The 27,874-nt window shown below is 59.6% G+C and overlaps 1 protein-coding gene across 1 annotated transcript in view; it reads left to right on the forward strand.

Moving 5' to 3' along the window:
• The window catches only part of LOC102455872 (B-cadherin), a 41,993-nt gene extending 17,350 nt beyond the window's left edge, over window positions 1-24,643 (forward strand). The window contains exons 3-16 of the mRNA XM_075939800.2: window positions 8,027-8,250; window positions 9,590-9,733; window positions 10,086-10,241; window positions 11,707-11,851; window positions 12,708-12,883; window positions 13,729-13,857; window positions 14,839-15,024; window positions 15,458-15,702; window positions 17,121-17,263; window positions 17,759-17,983; window positions 18,346-18,570; window positions 18,670-18,800; window positions 19,821-19,964; window positions 21,656-24,643. Of these exons, the coding sequence (XP_075795915.2) occupies window positions 8,027-8,250; window positions 9,590-9,733; window positions 10,086-10,241; window positions 11,707-11,851; window positions 12,708-12,883; window positions 13,729-13,857; window positions 14,839-15,024; window positions 15,458-15,702; window positions 17,121-17,263; window positions 17,759-17,983; window positions 18,346-18,570; window positions 18,670-18,800; window positions 19,821-19,964; window positions 21,656-21,865 (2,483 nt within the window). The 3' untranslated portion in view covers window positions 21,866-24,643. The remainder of the gene's footprint in view (window positions 1-8,026; window positions 8,251-9,589; window positions 9,734-10,085; window positions 10,242-11,706; window positions 11,852-12,707; window positions 12,884-13,728; window positions 13,858-14,838; window positions 15,025-15,457; window positions 15,703-17,120; window positions 17,264-17,758; window positions 17,984-18,345; window positions 18,571-18,669; window positions 18,801-19,820; window positions 19,965-21,655) is intronic.
• The last annotated feature ends 3,231 nt before the right edge of the window (window positions 24,644-27,874 follow it).

A 27,874-nucleotide genomic window follows, 5' to 3' on the forward strand; every position in this document is an offset into this window, starting at 1 on the left:
TGGCCATGCACATTGGAGGGGGGTTTAGCGGCCGCCCTCCATCCACACGCTGCCTGTGCAGCTTAAAATCTGCCGGGATCAATAGCACATCTGCCAGGTCTCTGCTGCCTTCCTCTGCCCGGCAGCAGCGAAAGCCAAGGGGAGGCGCGGTGTGAAAAGCTCCGAGGGTGCGTTCTCTCTGTCCATCTGACACCCCCCCGCCGTGCGGCGTCTTCACGCGAGGGGCATAAACGGTGACGGCGCAGTCCTTACGCAGAGCGTCTGGTCGGTTTCACGCCTACTTGGCGGGGTCTAGAATCTTCCTGCCGTGTTTAGTTCTGAGCAGACGGAGGAAGGGAGCATGGGAAGGGACTCGAGGGAATTAACTTATGAAGCATCCAGTGGCAAGTGCTCGTTTCCCCCTCCTTGTTTTGTCCCAGTGTCTGAGTAGTGCGGGGAGGGGAGCCCCAAACACACTGACCAGCAGTAACCTGAAAGCAAACAAAAGAGGGGTGGGTTATACGGTTCACCTATGTAACTCACTGCTGCAGGAGCCTGGCTGGAGAGTCAAGGCGAGTGAGGGAACAGCCTTTGTTGGACCAGCAGAACTCGGTGTAAGCTCAAAAGCTTTTCTGTCTGGCCACTGGAAGGGGCAATAAAAGATGTCACCTCCCTCGCCTGGTCTCTTGAGCACTGAGGCTGGTGTTCTGCAAGGGCGGGTGCTGCTATCCTGCAGGCACTTAGCTAAGAGCAGCTATCCTGTCTCCGTGCTCAGGGCTTTGGCGGACCCCCTCCACCTAGAATACTCCAGAGCAGTGATTCCTGGAAGCTGAGCGTTTGTGAGGCTGCCGGGGAGAGATTCAAATGATGCCTAGCTGACTAGCAAAACACCCACAGCTGGCAGCCTGCGTTCTCCTGGTGGTGCACATCCACACATGTATTGGTTCATGTAGCAAAATTCATTCTGCACATGGATGTTAAAAACTAGAAGGAACATTGCCCCAGAGCTGGCTAGGTGGAGCAAAGGAAAGGGGAAATCTAGGCTGCGTATCCAGAGAAGGTTGGTGCAGAAGCCGGTGAGAGGGGATCAGGGTCACTGTGCTGTGGTACTGCTGGGGGCTCCAGTCCTGGATCAGTCCTGGTGTGTGAGGGACTGTACAACCCACAGCGCACTCCCCTAACGAGATGCCATCTCTCCTTCGGCTCCTCTGGGCTGTTTGTATCCTCAGCAAAGCAGGGCAGGCCTGGCTACTGGGATGCTTCTCACAACCAGCCTTGGGAAAATGGGCAGCCCCGTGTCCTGCCCCTGCTCCCTGGCACGGGGAGGAGGGGGGCTCCACTTGCTCTAGCCCGGGGCCCCACAAAACTGTAATCTGCCTCTGCTGAGACCCAGCTGGGCGGCGTGGTCAGCTGAGAGTTCGTGGCCCACCCTGGGGCCCCCAATTTGTCTCCTCCCACTCTAGGCTTTGTGTCCTGCCGGTTCACTTTGCACAGAACAATCACAGCTCTCCCATTCTGTCCTCCGAGGCCTGCCACGCCCGCTCTGCTTTCCCACTGCCTCAGTTAGCCAGTCCTCGGGCAGGAGGCCTCTCCAAAGCACGGACAGGCGGCCCAGCCGCTGAGCCGGGGTGCAGTTCAAACCCTCTCGTCCCCCCTGCAAAGGCACAGCGCTTGCCCCTAAGCATGGGGCGCCCCCTCCCAGGCCCCTGGCCGGCTGGTTTCCAGAACCACGTGGTTGGGTGCCATATCTGGGGGGTTGTTCTGCGCTCTGCCGCCGGCCTGCTGCACCAAGTCCCTTACCCTCTGTGTGACTCGGTTTCTCTGCAGTCACGGGTGATGCCTACCGGGTAACTGGTGAACGGGTTACCCATTCACATCCCTACGTGCCACGGCACAGCCATGTCTGCCTGGCCACCGCCATTTCAGGGGCTCCCCCGCAGCGTTCTCTTCCCCACGTGGTCCCGCCGGGGATGTCCCGCGAGCAGAGCTAACGGTGGGGCAGTGTCTCTGCTGGGATTCCCTCGGAGCGCTGGGCTGGGCTGCGGGAGGGGACAAGTCCCCGGGTGCTCAGAGCCCTTTCTGAAGGCTCCAGTTCCTACAGCAGGATAGCAGCGGGGCCACGGTCACTCCCAGCAAACAGCCGCTCCCAGAGTCGGGGTGGAAACCCTGGAATCCCCCAAATAAAAGTCTGTTTGGTCAGGAACCTTTCACCTGCCTGTGGCATCACTGAAGTGGAATCTGCCTTCCTCCCCCGGAGCCTGTCCCCATGACCCCCCAGGCCGGGTTCTCCCCCCCCCCCGGGGGATGCAGAACCCACCCTGCGTCTTCTGTCTAGTGCCCAGGCGTGTGGCTGAAACCAGCCCTGCAGGGCCGGGGCTGGGTGGCAGGGGACTCTGGCTGGAGGATGCGAATTGCAGCCTGGATTCACACCTGTTTTTGTCAGGCTGGGGAAATACCAGGTTCCCATGGCGACGGGCCACATCCTGCTCCCTTTCTCCCCCAGGTGAATGGAGCTACTCGGTATGGGCAGGGCCTGGGGGTCCGAGCCCCTCGGTGTGCGAGGCAGGGCAGCGTGCGCTGCTCCCTTCTGTAACGCCGCGCCCTGCGTCCAGACGTGCGCCGTCGAGCCAGTGGGCAGGGCAGGTGGGCTCTTGGCGCACAGGAGATCAGCGACGACAGGAATTCCCCTGAGATTGGGGGCTGCGCCCCGCCCATCTGCTTCCAGTGCAGCGTGCGTCAGGCAGCGCCCTCTGCTCCCTTCGGGAAAGGGCCCGTCCCGCGGGAGCCGTGGAGTGAGTGAGCTGTGGCGGGAGGCAGAGGCCTGCAGGGCCTGCCAGGCCATTTGGGGCGTGCAAAGCCCATGGCTTGTGGGGAGGCCTCGTCTGCCCCCGCAGTGCACTGGGGTAGCGAAAGGAGGGATGGGTTCAGCGGCTGCCTGGGTGTGTGGACGCTCGTGGGGTTGAAACCTGGCTTGTCTGGGAACGGTCAGTGATAGATCCATGGGTTTGAGCTCAGCCAAGATCAGCCATTTGAAACCAGCCGCGAGTCCCCCCCTGCGGCTGTCGACAAGCCAGCAACGCTGCTCCAGCGCTCCTCTGTCAGAGCAAACCTGCCTGCTCGTAGCCCTGCCAGGGGTACTCACCCGGGGCGTCTGGCCAGCCTGTAACTCTTCTCCCCGCAAAACCAGCCCTTTGCAAACGTGGAACACGCCCACGAGCTCTGTCTGTCTGGACTCAAAATGGGCCACGCTCATGGCTGGGGGGTGAAGCGGCTGCTTGGGCAAGCAAGCTCCCCCACCTGCGGCCAGGCCTGTCCCACCTCCTCTGCCCCCTCCCCACTGTCTCTGCTCGCCCCTTCCAGCCAAATCCCCCAACCCAGGTGACATTGGGAAAAACCCACGACCCTGCAATTTCATCCAAAAGAAAATGGAGCGAGTTCTGCATGGCTCGCCTGGCGGTGAAGTCTGGACATGCAGGAAATACTGCGCTCACAGCACTACGTTGGGGAGTAAAATGTCAGCCCCCGGTTTTGTGATAGGCCCAGTCTGCGTCAGAGGGTTATTTGCAAACACTTCGTAGTGAGGCCTGCTGAGTACAGCATGAAATCGTGGGGACTGCGCGAGGCAGCCCTTCTAGTCAACATTTTCTTCATCGGTATTTCTAAGCTGATTTCATGTTTTACACACATGCTCCAGCCTTCATAAAGTCACCATTCCAGTCCAGATTACTGCATGTTTCAACTCACTGAAACAGACATTTTAAATCAGTCAGAGCAGTTTAGTGTGTGTGTTATGCCTACAATTCCTGGAAGCCTATTTTTTAACATAACACATAAAGTGGCATTTCAGAAACAGGTCTTGTTATGAAAATCACAATGAATCAGTGTTCACTCTTTCCAAAAGCAATGCACGTTGCTACGAAGGATTTTATAGCCGAGTAAGGTATTGATTTGGGGGAAGGTTCTCTTTAAAACTAGTTCATAACACAGTCAGAAATAAAAGGGAAACTCATTTGTTCAGCTATCTAAATGAATAAAATGTTGTCCCTTTTAAGGGCTCTCTTCAAGGGGGGAGGAGAGCAGGAGGTCCATAGAAAGGACAGGAAGACTTCAGAAGCAATTTTTGTACTAAAGTAATTCACATTAAAATGTCATAGGGGGTTAGTCTGTAACTTTATAAACAGTGAGCGGTCCTGTGGCACCTTAGTCTAACATCCATATGGGTTTTGCTCATGATACTGTCTGTATTTTTGTTAGTCTCTAAGTACTTGTTGTTTTATCTAAAATACACATTGTAATTTTTAAGAGGGGTCTTTTGAAGAAGTTCTCTATAGCTGAAGATCCCGGCATGTAAGGCTAGAGCTGGATACTCAGATTGTGCCTCTAAACATTCTTGTGCAGATATTTAGAGATGGGATTTGAAAATCTTCCGCAACCAACTAACACTCTCTGAAGGGATTCTTGAGCGGAGGTCCTAAGATATAGTCATGCCCGGCTGGGTGAATTCAGGGCTGGCACCTGCCTGTGGAATGGCTTCATTCGTGGCTCTGGCCCAGGTTCACTGTTATGCTAATGGTCTGGCAAGCTGGAAGGCTTTTCACTTGTCAGTTAACAGATCCTCTTGGGGGAGGGGGGAGCCCTGAGTCTGCAGCAGCCGGCTGTGGAGCCTGCCGCAATGGCCAGAATAGAGATAGGAAGAGGGGCGCGAGGGAGCACTAAGACCTAGGGGGCATTGCCTTCCTTTGCCTCTTACACTGCCAGCCTGGCTGGTTTCTCCAGCCCCAGCTGCGCCCGGTTTGGCTGGTGGCTTGGCTGTCCCTGTCCCAGCTGTGAAACTTTGTGGGACCGGCACAGGGACTGATGCAGAACTTCCTGGCACTTGTGTGTTGCCCTGCAGAAGGGGGAGGGCGTTGGCCGTAGGCTGTTACCCCAGTAGCAGGCTGTGTGTTGGGGGCAGGGGCAAGCCCCTCCTCCTTCGGGTAGCCAGCGAGCTGCGGGGTGCGGCGCACCAGGCCTTTGGGAGCAGGCACCAGGGAGATCTTCTGAGAGGAGCTGGGTCCCCTCCAAGGCTGACTGCCGGGTTCTCCCGCTGCCTTGCCCTGCACCCTCTTGTGACCGAGACCTGAGCCCTCCCGCTGAGCAGTCTGCCCTAGGCCCCGTCAAATCTACGCCAGCCTGGCAGCCCATTCCATGGGGTCACCGCCTCTGGGCTAGGCCACACAAATGCCACCGCTTCCCATGGTGCATTGCTCATCCGGCCGGCATGGCACTCGTGCGGCCATAGCATGACGTGTGTTTCCGCCATGCCTCTGGGGCTGGTGGGGGGGGGAGAGTGCACACGGCACTTCCCCACGCCCGGGGCCTGCCAGACCTGCCTGCCGGCCACTGTCAGTCCCAGCTGCGACGGGGGAGGGAGGGCAGACTATGGAGGCCCCCTTCCCCAGGAGCAGAATGGGGAGAGAGAAGCTGGGAGCAGGGAGAGCCCTGTGCCCCTGGCAGGTGGGGGAGCTGGGAGCCATTGGACCCAACTGGAAACCCGCACCCTTCATTCCGCCCCTGTGAACTTTGCTGCATCCCCCCTCCCCTGTCCTGAGGCAGGTGCAGCCCTGCGGGGCGTGGGGCGCTCGTGACCTGACGTGTCACAGCCGGCGGGTGAAACAGTGGGACGTGGAACTGCAAGGGGGTGCCTGGGGCAGCCTCGGCAGCGGGCTCTGTCACCCCAGCGGCCGCCCCTGCGCCCTTCACGGCCGATGCCGCACGGGCGGGCCCAGCGTGGGATGCTACCTGACGGGATGGGTGCGTGGGAGCCGTCCAGGTCCCTTCCCCAGCTGAGGGATAGCACCGCCTGGCTCACCCTGGTGCCGGCAGGCCCAGCGGGGAGAGGCAGGAGTGGCCGTTCCCCCTGCCAAGCATTTGTAACTGACCCGTCCCGGGGGCTGTGCCTGCCAAACCAACGAGAGGGCCGTGGCACCTTGGAGACGAACAATTCATTTGGGCACCAGGTGCCGTGGGCCAGAGCCAGTGCACATGCGTCCGCCCGCGTGGCTTTGAGCCGCGGAAGCCGGTGCCCCCAGGGCACGTGAGTAAGAACCGAGTGCCCGGCGGGGACAGACTGAGGGGCATCCGGATGAAGCGGCTCTGCGTTTCCTGGGGGAATGGCCCGGCAGCCCCGGGCCCGGTCTGAGCTGTGGAAACGGGCCCCCGCCGAGAGGCAGGCGGCTCCCGCCACGGAGCTCCAGGGACCCTGGCATGTTTGCCTGGACTCAGGGAGCATCCGCATTCCAGGCCCTTCCCAGGTTACTCACCCGGCTTCTGGGGGAGGGGACGAGGGAGCAATGATCCGGGAGCCGGGCTGCCATGAGCCTGCGCTTAGGCAGCACCTGGGACTCCCTGCGGGGGGGGGTTGCATTCAGCGGGGAGCAGCACAGCTGGGGGGGCTGAGAGCCTCTGGACTGAAGTGCAAGCCCTGGGTGAACGCAAACCACTTGAAGCCAGGGGGGCTACAGCCTCCCCCTCCCCCCTGCTCAGTTCCAGCCCCTGTGACTCAGCTTCCCCCCTCCTCCCACCCAGCTGGGGCTCCACTGATAAGTGCAGGCAAGGAGGCTGGAGCAGAAGCTGCCTCTTCCCCCTAAAAGAGTTGCTGATGCCCCAGGGAGGGCAGGCACGGAGTGGAGGGAGGGTGCAGCAAAGGCCTCCGGAGGATCCTGGGCCGAGCTCCGGGCTCCCCTTCCAGCCTGTGCCGGCAGCTACCGGCCCGGCCGTGCCCACCCTCACCTGATTGTGCCCATATGGGGCTGAGGGCCAGCCCGCCCTGAATCTCCCACGTAAAGGGGAGCGGTTTGAAGCCAGGCCCGGAGGAGGCAGGGCCCAGGGCCCAGCTGGCACTGCTCAGGCAAACGTCCCTGGCTTGTTTGCTTTGGCAAAGGCGCTGCCGTCCCCAGGGCGCCTGGGACAACGAAACTGGAGCACGGGCGCCCTCTGCCCGCAGCAGCTTTCCTGGCCGAGCCTGGCTCCTCTCCTGGTACAAGTCCATCCTGTGCCCGTGGACAGAACCGGGGGCAACCCTCTGCCCAGTACCCCAGGCCTGGTCCATCTCACAGTCACTGCTGCTGCAGAACCTCCAGCTGATCCCCCTCCCCTCCCCTGCAGCCAGGGCTTGCTAAGGACCCCCTCCCGCGCCCCCCTCCCCTGCACCCCCCGCTAATGGGCACCGAGTCTCTCTCCTTGCACTCGCTCGGACGAGCAGTTAGTCTGAGTGGCTAAGCCCTGGTGGCCAGGGAGCAGCAGAAGAGCTGACGGGCTCAGCCAGGAAGCGATGCCCCTTTTTGCTGACTGCCGGGTGGCCTGCGGGCGGCTCACAGGCCCCACTGTCGTTCCACGAGCGGGGGAAGGAGCCAAGAGCTGCACTAAGCAGGGGGTAGCTCAGTGAACCCTCTGCCCACGGCTACAGGCTGCCCAGGCGTTAACGCCAGCCTTCCAGGAGGCTGTGCCGTGTTGGCACCAACGTCCCTGCCGGCCCTTTCTCCTCCCCCGCTGCAGCTGTGCTCGCTTTTGGCTCTAGTGTCCAGGGTCTGAAATGGGGGAGCAGACTGCTAAGTGCCTGGAGAGGCCCACGCAGATTCCCCTAGGAGCCCTGGTACCAGTGTTCCCTATAAGCTGAGTGCTTGGGCAGCCGCCCAGGAGAGATTCAGGTGCCACCCAGCTGATTAGCGCAACGCCCACAGCTGGCAGCAGTTGTTTATATTGGTGGTGCACATCTGCATTTGCCTTGCTGCACAGAACAAAATTTATTCTGCACATGGATGGAAAAAATGAGAGGGAACCCTGTAGCTGGTACCCGCCCTGGGAATCTCTCTCAAGGCCCAGCACGGTGTGGAAGAGAAGGGCTTGGTGTGTCCGGCCGCCGGCGGGCAGGGTTAACAGGTGGTGTGTGGTCCAGAGAGGAGTATCCGGCTGCTGATTGGTCTGCGATCACTCGCTGTCCTGCCGGGGACCTGACTACGCAGCTTCTAAGCCCTTCTCCTGGGCGGGGCTGTCTCCCTCTCCGCAGTGAGCTTCGAGGGCTGCACGGGCCGGAAGCGGACGGTGTACCTGTTGGACGACACGCGCTTCCAAGTGCACACGGACGGCGTCGTCTCGGTGAAACGCCCCCTGCAGCTCCACGGGCATGAAAGGAGCTTTTTCATCCATGCCTGGGACTCTGCCCGGAAGAAGCACTCCGCCAAGGTGATCGTGCAGCGAGAGGGGCGTGGGCACAGCCTCCACCAGCACCCGGTAAGTGACCAACCCGCGGGGCGGGCAGGCTGCCCCATCTGCCCCCACTCCGACCCTTGCCCCTTCAGGCCCGGCGGGTTCCCCAAGTCAGCCCCTGGCCAGTCTGGATTCATCCCCTGCTGGCGGAGCAGCCCCCCCCCCCCACCTGCCTACGCTGCGTGGCTGCACGTGCTGCCTGTTCCGGGCAGAGCTGGGGCGTACCCCTGGGCTCTGGTGCCACCCGCCTGCCAGGCTGCGGGAGGGGCAGCCGCTGGGCAGGGTGAAGCTCCTGGCAGCGGTTCAGCCCCTGATGCTCCCCTGGGGCTGGCTTTGTCTGCAAACAAGAGCGAGGAAACGCCGTATCCTGGGTACCGCCTGCTGGGACCCAGAGGCCATGTCTTCCCCCTCCGGTGCTAGGGAGAGACCCGGGCTGGGGCTTCCCTGGCCCTGCTGTCTCTGGTCAGCTGCTGCCCCCTCCAGCTGGGCTCCTGGAGGTCCTGTGCCCTGCACGGCAGCTCTGGGAGCGGGAAGGCCAAGGTCTGTGGTGCAGCAAGAGGCGGCGCCGGTCCCGGAGGCAGCGGACGCGGGCCGCCCTCTAGCACAGCCGTTCTGGGCCGTGGTTCCTCACAGCTGCCTGGCTGTTCTTCCGTCAGAGCCACCCGTGCGGCTTGCCATAGAAACGGTCCCCGGGTGGCGGTTGTAAAGCTCTGGAGAAGCCGTGGTGTGGGTGTTGCTGGGGGAACGCACCGGGACTTCCTGCCGGGAGAGGACACAGCGGGAAGCTGCCCCCCCGGCCGTGCTCTGGCGCCCGGTCCCCACAAAGCAGGGGGATGCTGCGTGCTCCGGGCGCTTTGCTTTCCCTTCCTCTCCACGTGGGTACCACCGGTCTGTGCCTTGCTGCTAGAGGCACAGGACCAGTGCCCCCCCCTCCTCGGACAGCCCAGCACCTCCTCCTGGCCTGAGCTCAGGCAGGGAAATCTGTCCCATGGACCCACATTGAAAGCACCCCAGGATCATTGTGTCTCCCCAGTCCTGCTCCCCCAGATCTCCCTGCTGGTCGGATGCAGCCTGGAGCTCTTCGCACACCTGCATTTGCTGCTGGGTCTGGCCTGGGGCCGGCTGCATCTCATGTCCGGCTGGGAGAGGCAGAGCTGGGTGCAGTCCCAGCAACGTGCTCCAGCCTGTCCCAGCCCAGCGGTGACTTAACAGAGCTGGCGGCTCACGGCTCCCCCAGCCCTTGGCAGCAGGTGCAGAACTGGGCTCTGGAGTTGTCTGTCGGATCTCGGGCGCTTTGTTAAACCCTCCAGCCCCTGGTGTCTCAGGCAGGGACCTCGCTGTGACCCACATCTCTCCCCTGCAGGACTCCCCCGCCAGCACTCAGGCAGATGTGCTTCTCTTCCCGGAGTCCCACCCTGGCCACAAGAGACAGAAGAGAGACTGGGTCATCCCGCCAATCAACTGCCCGGAGAACGAGCGGGGGCCCTTCCCCAAGACGCTGGTTCAGGTGTGGGAGGCCTTTGGCACAGTGTCCATGTGGCGGGTCTGTCGCGGTTGGGGTGGGGGAAGGGGGCCTTGGGGAGCCTGCAGTGGGGCATGGCTGGTGAGCCATTTCATTGCCGGGATCTTGGGCACTAGCACGCAGTTACAGGGGGAGGCTCTGTCTGCGTTCACTAGCAGCAAAGTCCCCGACCCGCCTTCCAGGCCCGTCGGTCCTGTGTCCTCTAATGGGGTGAATGGGGGTGCATGCCGTGCTGGAACGCGAGGGGAGGCATCTCGGGGGCTCTGGGCAGACGGGATGGGACAGCACAGTGCTCAGACCCCCACCCCTGCTGACCCGGCCTGTTCTCCGGCACTAGATCAAATCCAACAAGGACAAAGAGACCAAGGTTTTCTACAGCATCACGGGGCAGGGCGCAGACACGCCCCCCGTGGGCGTCTTCATCATCGAAAGAGAGACGGGGGCGCTGAAGGTGACACAGCCCCTGGACAGAGAGGAAATTAGTAACTACACGGTGAGTCCCTGGGCCCGTGGAGGGAGCAGGGCCGTGTCCTCTGGGGCCGATGACCCCGGAGCTCGGAGGTGGCTGGAAGGAGCCAGAGGCGCCAGTGAACTGGGTCTCGCCCCATTTCTTGCACTGCACGGTCCAGAGGGCAGCTGCCCTCCCCACGGTCTCTTCCCCGGGCCTGGCTGAGCACAGCCAGGGGGGCGGGTGCTGAGCCCAGCTAAGTACTAGAGATGTTAGCTACTGTGTAACCCAATAGTCGTGTAACTGCTAACAGTCCCCAGGGGCGGGGCCGGCGGCCACTGGGCTCCCAGCCCCGTTCTCGGGGAGCCCCCTGCCGCTGTGTCAGAGGCACCATCCATGGGGCAGCAGGCAGAACTGGCCCACGAGGGGAGCCAGTTTAAAACCAGCACCCCTCATGGACCGGCTGCCCCGATACAGAGACAGCAGCGTGGGGTGGCAGCCGCCCCTGGCTGGGGGGAGTTCTCACCCCCTGTGGACAAGGGCTGCTTCTCGGCAGCCTCCCCTGCCACCCCCGCGCTGCTGCTGCTTCTGATAGAGGCAACTGTGGGGGGGGGGGGGGGAAGCAGGTGGCACCAGGGAGCTGGGGCTGGGGGCCATTGGCTTTTAAGTCAGCTCCGCCCAGCACTGGCTCCTGCTTACCCCTCCTTTCTGCCTCTGATACAGCGGGGGGAGCACGTGGTCCACAAGATTAACCCCTAGCCCTAGGCTTATCTGTTAATTAATGGAATCCTTGACTACACGTTGACATCCCTATTGGGCGCCCCCTCCACCTCTGCCCGGCCCTGGGCCCTCGGCCGTGTTAGCGCGTTGCCTGGGGGCTGGTTCTGTCCCCAGGGTGCTGGGTGCTGTGGTGGAACTGGGGGGGCCCAGCAGCGGTGAGAATCGGGCCCAGCGCGCTGACAGCCCAGCACCGGCTCGCCGCCTCAGCAGGGCCCCGGCTGCCTGGAGACATGCTCAGCATCTCCCCCTTCCTCCTTCCCCTCTCCACAGCTTGGCTGGGCGCTTCGTCCTGGGCCCTGGGGGCAGAGCAGGGCTGGCGGGGGGCTCCGTGCCCAGCACTGATGCGGGTTTGGCCCAGCGGGGAGGAGAAACCACAAGTCCCCACGGTGGGGCAACCCAGCGTGGCCTCTCCCCGGGTAGCAGGACACCAGTGTCCCTGGGCCAGCCAGCGATTGTCCTGGGAGCGCTGAGGGAGCTGGAAGACCCTGGGCTCAGGCTAAGCCGGGCAGCGTTCCCCAGGCCGGGTGGGCTGCCTGTCCTGCCTGTGAGCTCAGACCCCGTGGGCATGGGCAGCCGGAGTGGGGAGATCAAAGCAAGTCCCCTCCGGCCAAGCCAGCCAGGCCTGGGCTGTCGCTGTGGGAGGCCTGGCTGGGCGGGGCGGGGCTGCTGGCTGCTCGTGGCCAGGCGGCTGCAGGCCTCGCGGGGCTTACTCACGGCGTTGGCTTTGCAGCTCTTTTCCCACGCGGTGTCTGCCAACGGGCTGCCCGTGGAGGACCCCATGGAGATCATCATCACCGTGACCGACCAGAACGACAACAAGCCCCAGTTCACCCAGCAGGTCTTCACCGGCTCCGTAGAAGAAGGAGCCAAGCCAGGTGGGTGCACGGAGACCCTGCGAGACACTGGCTGAGATGCGGCGTCGGAGGCTCCCCTCCCAGGCGGGAGAGGCGAGGGCCGTGCTAGTGTTGGGAGAATTCTGCAGCGGAGAATTGAAATCCCAGAATAACCCCAAAGGGGCTAAAATCTGTGTCCAGTGACAGACGCGCCTTGTCCCCACCGTGCTGCTATTGCCCATGGCTGGGCTTGGAGCAGGCTCTGCCTCCCCTTCCAGCCCACCCAATCCTGCAGTAAAGTCGGCATCGTGGGGTTGGACCCACGGGAACCCAAGGCTCCCTGTAGTTTTTTTATCCATGTGCAGAATAATTTTATGTGCATGTGCAGATGTGCACCACCCACTGGAACACAAACCTAGCCGTGGGCCCTGCTAATCAGCTGGGCGGCATCGGACTCTCTCCTGAGCGGCCGCACAAGCGCCCGGCTTACAGGGGACACTGCCAGTTACCTTCCCATAAGGCTCTGGGGCTGGCGGGGAGCCGGCGCTCGGTGCAGACACGGGCGATGGGGGCGGCAGAGAACAGGGAGCTAATCCGGTAGCAGTAAATGTGGCTGCAGACTGGGAGGCCTGGTTCCCTGTGAGAGGCTCCTAGGGCGTTATTCTTTCCCTCGCCCGGTGAGATCGATGGCTCTGGGCTGACGCCCTGGCCCGGGCGCTTACACTTTTACTCCTCTGTCTGGGGCTGCAGAGAAGAATCGGTCGACGTTGGGGGGGCGGGAGATGCCTCGTGGTTGATCGAGGCACCGTCCCCGATCCCCTTGGCAGGCCCAGGCGGGATTGTTCTGGAGAATCGTCTCCCGTGTAACTGGACAGTCTTGCTGTAACCTTGTGTCCAGGGACCTCTGTGATGCGGGTGACGGCCACAGATGCAGACGACAGCGTGAACACCTACAACGGGGTGCCTGTGTACACCATCCAGGAGCAGATTCCCGCACAACCCCAAGCCCAGATGTTCACCATCGACCGTGACAAAGGCATCATCAGTTTGATTGCCACGGGGCTGGACCGGGAGGTGAGTGCGGGAGTGGGGAAGCAGCGCGGGTCGGAGCAGGGCCGTGCGACACGTTCGCACGCTGAGGGAGGCCCTCGGATCTGACGTGCGATCTCCGCCCCGGGGCACGCTGGGAGTGGCGGGTGTCCAGTGCAATCGGGGTCGCGTTCCTGGATGTCTCTGGCAAACTTCCACTGTTTCCCCTTGGCGCCTGTGCCAGGCTCGACCTCCCTGCCAGCCAGCCTGAGGCTGATGACGTGTGCCTGGCGGGCGAGTGTGGGGGTGGGGGGTTCAATGGGATCTTGGCAGCGCTAGAAACTAGCCCCAGGGCGAGGCCCGTTTGCTGGGACGTGGTCAGTTAATTCAGCCCCCGGACACGCATCTCCGCCCCGTTGGGTTGTAGCAACGCGCTGCTGCTGAGCCAGAGTCCAGCCGGGGGGCTGCGCTGGGAACTCCGCTGATTAAAGGAAACCCCCTTCCAAACACATAGGGGAACCTGAAACTGAGCTAACTCCTGTCTGAGCCCAGATCGGGGGGTGAAAACCCCAAGCCCTTGTGAAGCCAAGCGAAGGCTTAAAATGCCCTCGGCTATCGCTGAGCTATTACATGAAGCGGGGGCACAGGGACAGCGCGCCTGCTGAATCGAAGGGCATTTCCTCGCTCGCTACCGCTGGGCTAAGCAGCTGGAATGCCCCAGACCGGGCAGCCGTAGCCGGAATAGTGGTGCTGCCGGACAGCTGAGTTTCGGAGCGCACCCCTCCTGTCTCACCTGCTGGCTGACCCGCCAAAGCCAGTTCCCCGCCGTAGTGCAGCAGCCTGACGTGCCCTCCGGCGCCTAACTCAGAAATGACTCTTGTGACTTGCAGACGACCCCCAACTACACACTGATAGTCCTGGCCACTGACATGGAAGGCAAGGGCTTCGCGGCTACAGCCACAGCGCTGATTGAAGTCACAGACGCCAACGATAACCCGCCAGTGTTCAAACCGCTCACGGTAACGGAAGCTCTCCTGCTTGTTTGCACGGGGCACAGGGCAACAGAAATGACGAGGGGTTTGGAACAGCTGTCGTGTGAGGAGAGGTTAATAAGACTGGGACGCTTCAGCTTGGAAAAGAGGAGACTAAGGGGGGATAGGATAGAGGTCTATAAAACCATGGGTGGTGAGGAGAAGGTATTTACTTGGTCCCATAACATAAGAACTAGGGGTCACCAAATGAAATGAACAGGCAGCAAGTTTAAAACAAACCAAAGGAAGTTTTTCTGCACTCAGCGCACAGTCAATCTGTGGAACTCCTTGCCAGCCCTGGAAGCCAGTCTGAGTAGCCAGCCCTGGAAGCCAGGAGCCAGTCCCAGTGCAGGGCTGGGAGCGGGAGCCCCACAGGCTGGGGGCTGCTGACCCAGACCTCGCTTAGCTGGTTAACTGGTTAAATGTCAGGTTAACCTAACGTTTAACTGGTTAATTGATTACCTGGGATTTTACATCTGTCTCCTGTGGCTGGAAGGCGCCCTTCCATCCCCTGCCCTGGTGTGATGTGCCATAGGGCAGTGTCCCTTAAGCTGAACGCTTGGGCGGCCACCCAGGAATGATTCAGGTGCCACACAGCTGAGTAGCAGAGCACCCACAGCCGGCAGCCTGTGTTCGGTGGCGGTGCACATCCACATGTGCTGCAGTGCTCGGAACAAAAAGTATTCTGCGCATGGATGGAGAGAATTTGAGGGAACATTGATGTAGGCCCCATTGAGGAGCGTGCAGCCGCTTGGGGACCACACCGATGCTTCTGGCCTGGGATCTCCACCTTGGAGTCCAGGAGCTGCACTCGGCCGCTGTGTGGGGGTCCCAGCTCTGCCAGAGAAACTGGGCACTCAGGCATTGCTGTTTGGAGAGCGGGTCGGATTCTGGCTGCTCCATAACTGGCTCCCCCATCCCCACATGTGGGGGGGTGCCCTGCAGCCCAGCCTGTCCCTTCTGTTGCAGTACAACGCCGCGGTGCCGGAGAACGAAGTGGGGGTGCTGGTGGCCCGGCTGCTGGTGTCGGACAAGGACCAGCAGGGCTCTCCCGCCTGGAGAGCGGTGTACGAGATTGTGAAAGGGAACGAGGGGGGCGCGTTCTCCGTCAGCACAGACCCCAGCAACAACAACGGGCTCCTGAAAACGGCCCAGGTGAGCTGCAGCCACCCAGTGCTGCCCCCCCCCCCCCACCTTGAGGGGACTTGCTTTGAAAGGCTGCTGGCCGGTGGGGCCATCTCCCGGGGTCCCCGGCTGCACCACTTCCCCGCAATGTGCCACCCGTGTTCATCCTGGGTGGGCGCACGGTGAGAGGGTTAAACCAGGGGCCTGGGAGCTGCAGAGTTTCCTTATCCCCTCAGCCCAGCGGGGGAGGCTTGGGGGCCTTGGACAAAAGGCTTTGGGCTCTCGAGGGGCCTCCCCCGGGCCAGCCTGCTGGTGGGTTAGTGCCTCCTCTCTCCAAGGGCAGGGCCAGTAGCCTCCCTGTGGCTCCTCGCTGTGACTTCTCCCCAGCCTCCCGCGGCAGGCACTGAGCGGGGCTCGGCGGCGTCTCTCCTGGGAAGCTGACCCCGCTTTGCCTCCCTGCCAGGGCCTGGATTTTGAGACCCAAAAGCAGTTTGTCCTGCACGTGATCGCAAGGAACGAAGTTCCCTTCTCGGTGCCTCTCCCGACTTCCACCGCCACCGTCACGGTCGATGTTGAGGACGTGAACGAAGCCCCGGTCTTTGATCCACCTGTCAAAAGGGCCGTGGTCTTGGAGGACTTGCCTGTGGGACAGGAAGTCACCTCCTACACGGCCCGGGACCCGGATCGGAACCCGAATCAGAAAATCACGTAAGGGCAGGAACGCTGCGGCCAGGCCTTGCACGGCACCAGGGACTGAGCGCACAGCAGCCCCCGACTTGTGCGGCCAGGCCAGGCCAGGCCACCCCAAATCAGCCCAGAAATGCTGCAGAGCGAACACCCCGCGGCCTGTGCGTGGCCTTCCTGTGTCCCCTGGGCCCGGGGAGAGCCAGGCACGAAGGGGGGGTCCGAGTGTGGCAAACTCCCCCTCTGATCGACGGGTCTGCTCTCTTGAGAGGCGCGAAAGGGAAATTCTCCGGGCTGAGCAGTGGGGCGATTGCCCAGGCAAAGCTCAGACCTGACTTGGCACGAGCTGCCTGCAGGTGTGACAGCTGGGTCTGGAAACCTGTGGGGTGGCTGTCTGCCCGGCTCACCCGGCAGCTCCGGGACGTAGCTCTGGAGCTAAACTGCCTGCAGATCCAGGCCAATCGGCTGCGGCCTGGCGACCCCACGCCCGGCTCTGCACTCCCGAGTTAGGTGATGCACGGCAGTGTGCAGCGAACGCTGTTTCCACCGCAACATGGCTCCCCCCAAGGGGAGCACACGCCAGCTCTGCACGAGGGGGAGCCTTCGGTCGATGGGGGGAGGGTGGCGCAGGGGCCATATGGACACTGCGTCGCTGCCGTCGCCTGCTGGCTGTCAGCCCTGCCGGGGGCTCCCGGCTGCTCTGCCTTGGCCCAGGCTCCTGTCGGCTCTGCCGGGGGCTCCCGGCTGCTCTGCCTTGGCCCAGGCTCCTGTCGGCTCTGCCGGGGGCTCCCAGCTGCTCCTCCGTGGCCCGGGCTCCTGTCGGCTCTGCCGGGGGCTCCCAGCTGCTCCGCCGTGGCCGGGGTCCTGTCGGCTCTGCCGGGGGCTCCCAGCTGCTGCGCCGTGGCCGGGGCTCCTGTGGGCTCTGCCGGGGGCTCCCAGCTGCTGCGCCGTGGCTGGGGTCTCCACTGTCAGCCCCAGGGCTGCAGAGCTCCTGGGCTCAGTGCCCGCTGCGTCAGTAGAAGTGCTTGTGCCGCCGACAAGGCGCGAGCGCGGAGGGGAGGGAGCTGTAGTTGCCGCGCTGGCTGAATGTCGACTGACACCGTCATAACGCTGTAGCGTGGACATGCCCAACCCTGCCCATCGCCCGCTCTCCTTTCTGCTGGTGCTCCTGGTGCCCTTCCTCTCTCCCTGGGGGCGGGGAGGGAACAGCCCTGGGGGCGGAGGGAAGTCCAGTTGCGTCCCTGCCCAGGCTGCAGGAGTGGGACCTGGGCCAGCGCCCGCCGTGAATTGTCCCCCCTGCAGGGGCGGACGCGTGGCCGTTTGCTCCATTTCCCCCTTAAACTCTCAAACTGGCACATTCATGCCCTGCGGGCACAGAGCAGGGGCCCCCCGCCTAGCCCCTCCGGCCCCCCCTTCTCACGCCCGCCCGCCTTCCCCTCCAGGTACAGCATGGGGAGCGACCCTGCCAAGTGGCTGGCCATCAACCCCGAAAACGGCATCATCACGGCAATCCTCCCTCTGGACAGGGAGGGCAGCTTTGTCTCCAACAGCACCTACAAGGCCATTGTCCTGGCGGTGGACTCCGGTAAGGACACGCGGCGTCCCCTTGTTCCGGGCCCCCGTCTCCGTCCCAGCAAGCTGCCTGTGCGGCCGGTTGGAAGGCAGGGCGAGCTCCCCACTCTCCGGCTGCAGCACCACCCTCCCGCGGCACCTGGCTGGGGAAACGGGTTAAAACCTCGCCTTGGGCGTACTCGCGCCTTCCTCCCCCGCCCTGCCGCTCCTCCGAGGGGAGAGATCGCTGCTGCCCAGCTTGGGGAGCCACGGAAGAGCCCCTGGCTGCCCTGTAGAATAGTCCAGGGTCCATGGGGAACAAGTGGGGTGTGGCCAGGACGTGGAGGCTAAGGACCCACGTGGCCTCCCTCTGCTTACAGGCAGACGGGCTAGAGAGCTGTGGCAACGCTCACTACAGCTGGGCCCCGTGGAAGGCCGGGTGAGCCCAGCCTCCAGCCCATCTGAGCAGCAGGGTTCTCCCGGGCGCCGTGCCGTGCCCAGACCCCTGCACTGAGCCGTTCTTCCTTAGGGCAGCCCTCGGCCACGGGCACGGGGACCCTGCTCTTGACCCTGGAGGACGTGAATGACAACGGGCCGGTGCCAGAGCCGCGGGAGTTTGAAATCTGCAGTCGGAACCCGGTGGTCCAGCAGTTGGCGATCGTGGACCCGGACCTGCCCCCGAACACCTCTCCCTTCCAGGCCGACCTGGTGCACGGCTCCGGCTCCAACTGGACAGCAACTGTGAACCAAGGGGGTAAGTGGCTGGGCCCTGGGCCCCTTCCTGGCTTGTCCTGCTGCAAAGCGGGGCCGGGCCCCTGCAGCGCAGAGCAGCCAGCTGTGGGGGAGCTCCCTCCGCGCTCGCGTTCCGCCTGGGCTGGGGCCCAGGGGCCGTGGGCTAGAAGGGGGCCCGTCTGGTTGCTGCGTTTGCCTCGTGAAAGGGCCTTGGAGCCACAGGGCCATGGCGGGTGCTGCTTGTCTCCCCACCCGCAGAGCTGGGGCAGGGACCCCCGCCCTTGAAGGGCTGGTGCTCTCTCACAAAACTGCCGTGCCAGGCCTGCAGGATCCTGTCCCTTGGCAGGGTTCCTGACTCCAGCCCTAAGTCTGTTCTCGCCGCAGGGAAGAGCCTGGGCTTACAGCTCACCAAGACCCTGGAGCCCGGGGAATACAACATCTTCCTGCAGCTGACGGACAACCAGGGGAAATCCCAGGTGACGACGGTCAAGGCCAAGGTGTGTGACTGCGAAGGGGAGGCCAGGAACTGCGAGAGGAGAGCCGCCATGGCGGGCGGCATGGGGATCCCAGCCATCCTGGGGATTCTCGGGGGGATCCTCGCCTTGCTGAGTGAGTACCGCAAGCGGAGCTCCTGCACCCCGGGGAGAAGCCCGGAGCCCTGCCAGTGAGCGCCTGTTACAAATGGCCCCGCTTTCCCTCCCTTTCTAGTCCTGCTGCTGCTGCTGCTGCTCTTCGTGCGGCGGAGGAAGGTGGTGAAGGAGCCCTTGCTGCTGCCGGACGACGAGACCCGGGACAACGTCTATTACTACGACGAGGAGGGCGGCGGCGAGGAAGACCAGGTGGGTGGAGCTCTGAGGCTTTTGCTTTGCTGTCTTCATTTAGACTCCAGTGCATGGACAGGGTTGGTTATTTTTCCACCGTGGCCAGGCTCACGGAATGTGGGCCTGAGGTCACGTGGCCTAGCTTGGGGTGTCCCCGTGGGTCCGTGGCACTGCCAAGCTTTGAACCAGGGCCCCCATGGTCCAGCCTCTCGCTCTGAGGAGTAGCTCTGCCAGTAGCTCTGCCCTGGCCCTGACCCTTTGCTTGGTCACCAGCAGGACTGGCCACAGAGTTCGGGGGGCTCAACGTGGCACATTGACAGCGGGGCTCAGCCAGGGCAGCAAGTGTGTGGTTGGGTGGGCAGGTGCTAAGCAGTGCGGGGCCTGAAAGTGGAGGGCCTAAGGCAACCGCCTTGCTCGCCTTGCGCTAAGTCCGGCCCTGGTGGCCAGCTGCACCCTCAGCTCTGACACCCCTTCTTTGGCACGTGGCGGGCAAAGCCGTTGGGACAGACCAAGCGTGACTTGCTCAGCACCTTGAGCGCGTGGGCCCACGCGCCGTGAGGACAGGGCCTGCAGCGTGGTCCTGCCTCTGGGGGCTCAGTTCCCCAGCGTGGCCCCGGCAATGCTGCCCTTGGCTTCTCGTGGCCAGTAGCATTGGTTTTGCTGCCATGAACTCCTTACAGGAATGAGGAGACGCAAAGCCAACTCCCTCCGAGTCTTCAGCATTCCCACCTCCTGCCCCTTCTCTCTACCATGTCCCAATGTCACCCTTCAGCAACTGCTTCCCTGCAGGCCTCTGTACAGAGCCACTCTCCGAGGTACCCCAGTGCAGGGCTGCGTGCCGGACAGACCCCGAGGGAGGCTCCGTGGTGGGGTCACTGTGTGTGTGTGGGGGGGGGGGGGGGGAAACGCCTGAATATGGACCCTGCCTCTGGCAGAGGCCATCCCCTTTACAGCCCGGCACTGCTGCGACTTGTGGAACAGCCTGGCTTTCCCTGGCTCCCATTTCCTGATGACCCATCGCTTCTCCCTCTCCTGCAGAACTACGATCTGAGCCAGCTGCGCCGCGGCCTGGACGCTCGTCCCGAGGTCACCCGCAACGACGTCATCCCCACTCTCATGCCTGCCCCGCAGTACCGGCCTCGCCCCGCCAACCCTGATGAGATCGGAAACTTCATCGACGAGGTGAGGGGGCTGGCAGACCGGCCTGGCTCCTCCTTCCTGGTGGGCAGAGGGTCCGGGGCGTTACTCGGCGCCTGTGCAGAGCCTCTGGGCTGCACGGCTTCCCATTTGCTGTGACTGGGAGCAGAATCCCTCATTGCAGGCCGTGCGGTGCTGAGGCCCTTCCTTAGACCTGCCCCGGGATCTCTCTGGCTGCGTCTCTGTGCCCAGTAGGGGCACTGCAGCTAAAGCTCCAGACTCTGAAATCCCTGGGCATAGGGCATCTCTGTGCCAGGTGCTGAGGAGGGAGCTCTTTCCCGCAGCTCAGGACTGGCCACCTTCAGAGTGTGATGCACGGCCCTGCTCTCCCCCTGAGCAGCAGTCTGATAGCCATCATTACAAGTGGGAACTCAGCGGTTAATTCCGTTGGTGACAGCACTGCGGTCCTCTTGCAGCTGCATGCAGAACTAGGGTGCACTGGATACAGGTGCTTCTGAGACATCCAGACACCTGGGCAGGGTGCCTAGGGCGACAGGCCCACAGGACAGAGAGAAGGGAGACCAGTGTTTCTTAAACCTTTTAAGACCGAGGGACACCAAACAATAATTTTTTTTGAGTAAAACCAAGGATTTTTTTGTTGTGCCAAAAAAAAAAAAAAGTCGTTTGCCCCTTTAAGAGTGGCCATTTTGAATTCTCTAGTTCTTCCTGGCACACCTGTGTGCTAAGGAACACCATTTAAGAAACACTGGGGGAGACAGTATCCTTGCTGAGTGTGCTTGGGGAGCTGGGCTGCCCTGCTAAATTGTCTCCCTCCCCCTTCCATGGGGCTCAGGGGGGAGACGGGATTCTGGGGATGCAGTCTGGAACTGTGGGGCTGCTGTGCCTCCTTTTCTCACTGTCTTGGCCTGTCCTTCACAAAGCCTTCCTGGTAGCAAGCAGAAAACCCCTCCAGGGGCTGTTACCATCCGCACAACCACATGTGGAGCCCTTGCACCCAGCTAGATCGCATGAATGCCCGGAAGCCGCTCCTCAGTCACACGCAGAAAGGGAGCCGCCAGATCCTGCCAGCCTTGTACCTTAGGAGTGTACCATCTTGCACTGCTCGAGACTCCTTCTCGAACTGTGCCAGTTGATTCGTTGGTTCACCACGTCATGAGTGGGAAGTGGCCATGTAGCAGCCTTTGCAAACCTGAGCAGATGTGCCAAGCACGTCAGTCAAACCATTTGCTGATCACAAAAGAGAGATGTGTAAGTGAGTGTGTCAGGCCAAACGTCAAAGGTGGCTCCCAAAGAACACAAAGGTTACACGGGTTGTCCAAGCATGACCAGCCCTGGTGTAAACTGGGCTAAGCTGCCCATGTGCAGTGCAGTCACGCAGCTATGAATACACCCCGTGTAGACAGAGCTCCGGGGAGATCCCCTCACCTCTTTGCAGCTCGTGGTGTGATGGGTTTCCTCGTGGCCATGGGTGCTAGAGGTTTACGAAGAGAAGCTGAGTCTCTGCAGCACAGCCTTCCAGCTCCGGTGGGCGCAGGGCAGGTACAGAGGCTGCTGGCTGTGAGACAGGTACAGTGGGGTGCAGAAAGGGCCGATTCAGGGAAACCTCCATGTCCAGTCTGCCTGAGACTCTCCACAGGGCATCCCCCAAGCGGGAGCTCCAGGTAGGGTGAAGCGCTTGCTCTAGCTCACGATTTAACGCTCCTTCCCACCCCCAGAACCTGAAGGCGGCCGACACGGACCCCACAGCCCCGCCCTACGACTCCCTGCTGGTGTTCGACTACGAGGGCAGCGGCTCCGAGGCAGCCTCGCTCAGCTCCCTCAACTCCTCCGCCTCCGACCAGGACCAGGACTACGACTACCTGCAGGACTGGGGCGGCCGCTTCAAGAAGCTGGCCGACATGTACGGCGGGGGTGAGGAGAAGTAGATGCTGTGAGTGTGTCCGGGCTGCAGCTGGGCGGCGCGTGCGAGAAACGTTGCTGCAGCCCTTTCCGCACAGACCAAGAAAGTCGCTGCTCTTCCCAAGTGGGCTGGACGGCGGAAATTCCCTTTCCTTAGCAGACCAAAGCACCACGTGAATGTCGCAGCCCGGGCTCCCTTTCTTCAGCCCCTGTGGTCCAGCCACAGCCAGCCAGTGCGTTCCAGGTGAACAGGGGCATCCCGATTTCCATCAACCAAGAGCACTGGCAGCAGCCTGCCAGGAGTGAGAATTCTCTCCAGACCATGCTGCACATTTACGTGTTCGCTGTCAGGGCTACTGGTGTTAGCCACCCACCGTTATCCAATTCCTCAGGCTCCAGGCGTAACCTGGTTGATTTAGACACCTTCACCCTTTCCCAGGTCCTAAGACTCAGGGCATACTCATCTGCTGATTTGCAGGATCTTTTTACTAGTGAAAGAGCCTTACACAGTCAGATCTCAAAGCTCTATTTATTAACCGGTACCAAACCAGAAAGCACATGCTAAGTATACAGTGCTCTCTCGCCACTCTCGGTAAGGGAGAGGAACTTTTCTTGATGCCAGTCAGGGTTAGGATCTCTGGGGACTTCAGCTGCTGCAGAGTGAAACTAGCAGGGTGCTGAGGTCCAGCAGTTTTGGATCTTGGGGCTGTCTGTGTTGTGGAGTTGGGTCCAAAGACATTCCCTGGATGCTCATTTATATAGTGAAACTTGAGTCCTGCTTAGCTCTACCTTAGCCAGTCATTATATTCAAGTATTACAGAATAATTCTTTGTCCAATTCTAACATTGTGAAGTAATTCATTACCCAGTCATACCCCAGCACCTTCATTGATTTAATTCTTGTAAAATTAATTATGCAACACAGAGAAGCAATAAAAGAGCCAGACAAAAACCACCCAGCTAAACAATAGAGAAGTGGGCACCTGTGATAGGACTGTTTCCAGGCGCGTGCAGACATGGGCTGCTCTCAAAAACACGGCCAGGCTCGGCAGTTACCCGGCTCTGTTTCCTCTCCTGTGGCTTGGGATCTCCTGGCTGCTGCTACTTCCCCCAGCTGGCCAGAGGCTTCCACTTGCTGGGCCCACGTGGCTGAGCACTCACAGGCCCCTGCCTGCAGAATGGAGTTGCGCCACTTGGGTGGTGGGCAGCACTGGCTCAGCCTGCCGGGCATTTCTTGCTACAGACTTCCCACGACGGGAGCCGGCTAACTCCTGGGGGCTCCTCTCCTCCGGCTGCACCATTAAAAGGTCCCCATTTCCCCGGTGCTCTCACAGTTCCAAACGCAGGCAGCCCAGCGGTAAGAGCCCCTCCACTAGGGTATGGGGATTTGTTCACTTTTCAGCACAGCCCATTGTGTAGTGCAATGCTGCACGAGCCCGGCAGTGGGTGTGTCTGCCAAGTAGCTTCTGAAGCACAAGTGTGAAATAGCCCCTTTTCTGTCTGTAACTGTGGGGATCTGTTACCTCTGGGCCGCCCTGGGACACAGTCGGATTGCAGGGGACTCAGCCACAGAGATTTTGTTCCGAATTTTCAGCTGCCACTTATTTTGAATATTACCGGTACTGTTATCCAAGAGCTGCACTTGGATGTGCCTAGCCCACAAAGACCAAAGAGGATGGCAGCCCTCTTGCTAAGCAGTCACTGTCATCGAAGACGTCTGGGCCCCCAGGAAATCCTCAGGGATTCACACCCTTTCCTAGAGGGGAACCCCAGGACTCAGTTCGGGAGCTCTGCTGCCAGCCTTTGTGTTGTGTTGTGTTGCAGATACCTTTGTGTGCTGGTTTCAATGAACCCAGCCCATCTCTGTACGGGCATTCGTGCATTCTTGGAACCTGATGGTACTTTCTGTGTTGTGATTTTCCATTTCTCTGAATAGAGTGCAGTCTTCTTCCCCCACTCTCTCCCTCCTTGTGACGCACCCCTTACCTCCTCCAGGAAAACTGGATTTTACACCGACTCCCCGTAAAGCGCTGCTGCAACCCGCTTCTCTTTGTTGCTAGCGAGGGCTGTTGTTCATCCTCTGCTGACTGGAGGAGTGACTCTGAAGGGGTGTGGCCTGGTGCCATTAGTGCCTAGAATAATGAATGCATAAATTAATGCAATGTCTAACGTCTGCCAGCCCAGTCTGAGGTTATATTTTTGTATAAAGTTGTTCATTCATATGTCTGAATAGGGGAAAGATGATCTATAAAATACTAGCCAATACCAAGCCATTTTCTTTTCTTCTATTATTTAGCTTATTTAATAGCTACAAGCTGATTTATATTTTTCCATAATGCCAGATTGTGACTGCTTCCTTCAGTGTGTTCTCCAGTGTTCCCTTGAATCTTTTCCATCCATGTGCAGAATAAATTGTATGTGCACCAGCACATGGATGGATGTGCACCACCAGTAGAAACAAAACACCCAGCTGTGGGCGCTCTGCTAATCAGCAGAGAGATGAATCTCTCCCAAGGGGCTGCACAAGTGCATAGCTGACAGGAAACATTGGTGTTGTCTAGTCTACAATATTTGCAGTGTAACTATTGTGCATTTTAATGAATGGAGCTTTAAAAAAAAAAAAGTTTTATCTGGTTTCTAAACTGTATCTTTGGTTGCCTTAATATTTTGTACCTTTCTGTGACGGGGAATGGTGGGACCTAAAGCAAGCTAAGGAAAAGCAATCGTTTTGTGTTAATCTGAGTCTACATTTTTATAACATTTTAATAAATTTGTTTTTAAAAATACTTTTATTTACCACTAAAAGCTTCTGCCTGGTTTTTTTTTTCTCCCTTCGCGCTTTGTACGTATTTTCTAAACTCACCCAAGCTGACATCATGCACTGCTGCTTTAGGGGCAGGCTTAGGTGTCTCCAGTCAGCCTCAGCTGGCTCCTTTGGAAAAGAACAAAAGCCAAATGCTTTCTGCAGCCTCTGGCTCTTTTATATGGAAATGGCTTTGAGACCATGCGGTGGGACACACCTAGTGTGCCTCTAGCAGAGCAGGAACTAGCTGACAACTCTCAAACAACTGGAAAAAGAGACCTTCTATTGCTTCAAAAACCCTAATGGAGGGGACAGGCTGGGATCCATTTTATATAAGCAAGGCATAATACAGGTCAGAACTAGATTGAGTTTTGGGGCTAATTCCAGCTCCATCCCCCTGTAGACTTCTGCAGGGAGTGGTATAGGACAGGCCCAATCCACACTAGAAAAGTTTTGCTGGTCCAGCTTAGGGATATAAAATCCTGTTTCATTGGTTAACCAGTGAAACCTAATGGTTAACCGGTTAACAGATGTTACCCAGGGCACAAAGGCAACTAGGAAAATAGAAATCACGAAGGTGACTCTTGTACCAGGGTAGCCCCGGTTTCAGAGGATGCAGCCTCTGATCGATCGATACCCTTTTCCCGTACCTATCACCGGTGTGGAGTAATTCCTCTGTGCACCCTCCCACTGTGATATGGAAATAATAAAGGACACTCTGGGTAAGTTTAACAAACGCAGGAAGGGATTAAATTACGATAACGGGGAAAACTGGGAAATTCAAATTACACCCAAAACCAAAGAACAAACGGGAAGCTTCCTTAATCAACAATAACGGTATTACAGTGCAGGATTAACGAGGCATGAAGGTTAGGCCCAAATGCCCTCTTTGGCCAGATAGAAATAGGAGATGGCAATAAAAGAACCCAAAGAAATAAAACCACTTTAGACTGTGAGGCAGCGCTGGGCGCAGCCGAGGCCTGGGACCTTCGACCCTGGAGCTAATGGGCAGCTCTTGGGGAGGAACTCTGGGGAGAAGCCAGCGGGGAGCTTCGATGGTGGCGGTGGATCCCTGAGGGAAAATCTTCCCCTTCCCTTGTCACAGCCGTTATGGTGGCCCGGTGCTGGCAGGAGCATGGATGGACAAGACCACGCCCCCCAGCAGCTGCGCGGAGCCTTAAATCTCTTCTGTGGCGCGAAAACTCTGAGGGGATGGAATGTTGCGCTCAGGCGGGAAAAGCCGGTTCTGGCCGGTCAGAACCAGCACAGCCCAGACTTCTCTAGCGGCTGAGAGGCACTTGGATCAAAATGGAGTCATAGACTCCTAGTGCACTAGAAATGGAACGACTTCGAGTCACCGAGTCCAGTCCCCTGCCCTCACGGCAGGACCAAGCACCATCTAGACCATTCCTGACAAGTGTCTGTCTAACCTGCTCTTCAATATCTCCAGTGATGGAGATTCCACAACCTCCATAGGCAATTTATCCCAGTGTTTAACCATCCTTTCCTAATGTCCAACCTAAACCTCCTCTGCTGAAATTTAAGCTCATTGCTGCTTGTCCTGTCCTCAGAGGCCAAGGAGAACTATTTTTCCCTCCTTCTCCCTGACACACCCTGTTAGATACCTGAAAACCACTATCATCCCCTCTTGTCTTCTCTTTTCCAAACTAAACAAATCCAGTTCCTTCAGTCTTCCCTCTCATAGCTCATGTTTTCTAGACCTTTAATAATTTTTGTTGCTCTTTTCTGGACCCTCTCTAATTTCTCCACATCTTTCTTGAAATGTGGCGCCCAGAACTGGACACAATACTCCAACTGAGGCCTAACCAGCGCAGAGTAGAGTGGAATAATGACTTCTCGTGTCTTGCTCACCACACTCCTGTTAATGCAGCCCAGAATCATGTTTGCTTTTTTTGCAACAGTGTCACTGTTGACTCATATTTATCTTGTGGTCCACTATGGCCCCTAGATCCCTTAATAAGTGTACTCTCTATGGCATCATCTAAATCATTGATGAAGATATTGAACAGAACCAGTCCCAAAACAGACCCCTGCAGAACTCCATGTTATGTTCTCCCAGCAGGATTGTGAACCCTTAATAACTACACTCTGAAAACAGTTACCCAGCCAGTTATGCACCCACCTTATAGTAGCCCCATCCAGGTTGTATCTGACTATTTTATTGGTAAGAAGGTCATGCGAGACCATATCAAATGCCTTACTAAAGTCTAGGTATATATACCATGCTCACCGCTTCTCCCTTAGACACAAGACTAGTTATCCTATCAGATGAAGCTATCAGATTGGTTTGACATGATTTGATCTTTACATATCCATGCTGTCTGTTACCTGTCACCTTATTTTCTTCCAGATGTTTGCAGATGAATTCCTTAATTACCTACTCCATTATCTTTCCTGGCACTGTATTAAATTGACTTGTCTGTAGTTCCCTATGTTGTTCTTATTTCCCTTTATATAGATGGGCCCTCGATTTGCCCTTTTCCTGTCTTCTGGAATCTCTCCCAACTTCCATGACTTTTCAAAGATGATAGCTAGAGGCTGAGATACCTCTTCTTAGCTCCTTGAGTATTCTAGGATGCCTTTCATCAGGCCCTGGTGACTTGAAAACATCTAACTTTTCTAAGTAACATTTCGCTTGCTCTGTCACAGGGCACTGGAGCGCTGTGCAGCCAGGGCTGAGGGTCTCATTTGCAGTCCAAAGGGCTGAAAGGGGCACAACGGGCTGATTGGAACTAGACCAGCGGGGGGATCCCCAGCGCAGGGGGGGTAAATGATCCAGTTGTGGGGTTGGGTAGGACATGGAGGCCGGAGGCCAGCCTGGGCCTGCGTGCGGGGGCAGTTAAATGGGAGCCGGAGAGCGGCCGGGGGCTGCTGGCCTGTCTGCCGGACGCAGGGCGGCTGGGCTGAGCCGGTCAGTGCTCAGGGACACTGGGGGCCATGGGTCTGGGGGCTGCAGCACTCAAGACAGCGGGGGGCCCTGCAATCTCCATGGCGCCCCATTGCATGGGCCCAGTGCGGTGGCTGAACGGCGCTGGGCCCCGGGGGCTGCCTGGGCCTGTGCCCGCCTGGCTGCGCGGGCTGGGGGACGCGGGGCGCGCAGCAGCCCCCGAGCCAAGGCTCTGCACGCTGACCGCCCACGTGTTGACCTTCCCAGCATGGCGGCAGGGCCAGGCGTGCCCCTACCAAGATGGCGGCAGCCAGTTCCTCCCCCT

Source organism: Pelodiscus sinensis, chromosome 12 (genome assembly GCF_052426305.1).
Source record: "Pelodiscus sinensis isolate ZL-2025 chromosome 12, ASM5242630v1, whole genome shotgun sequence".
Taxonomy (NCBI): Eukaryota; Metazoa; Chordata; order Testudines; family Trionychidae; genus Pelodiscus; species Pelodiscus sinensis.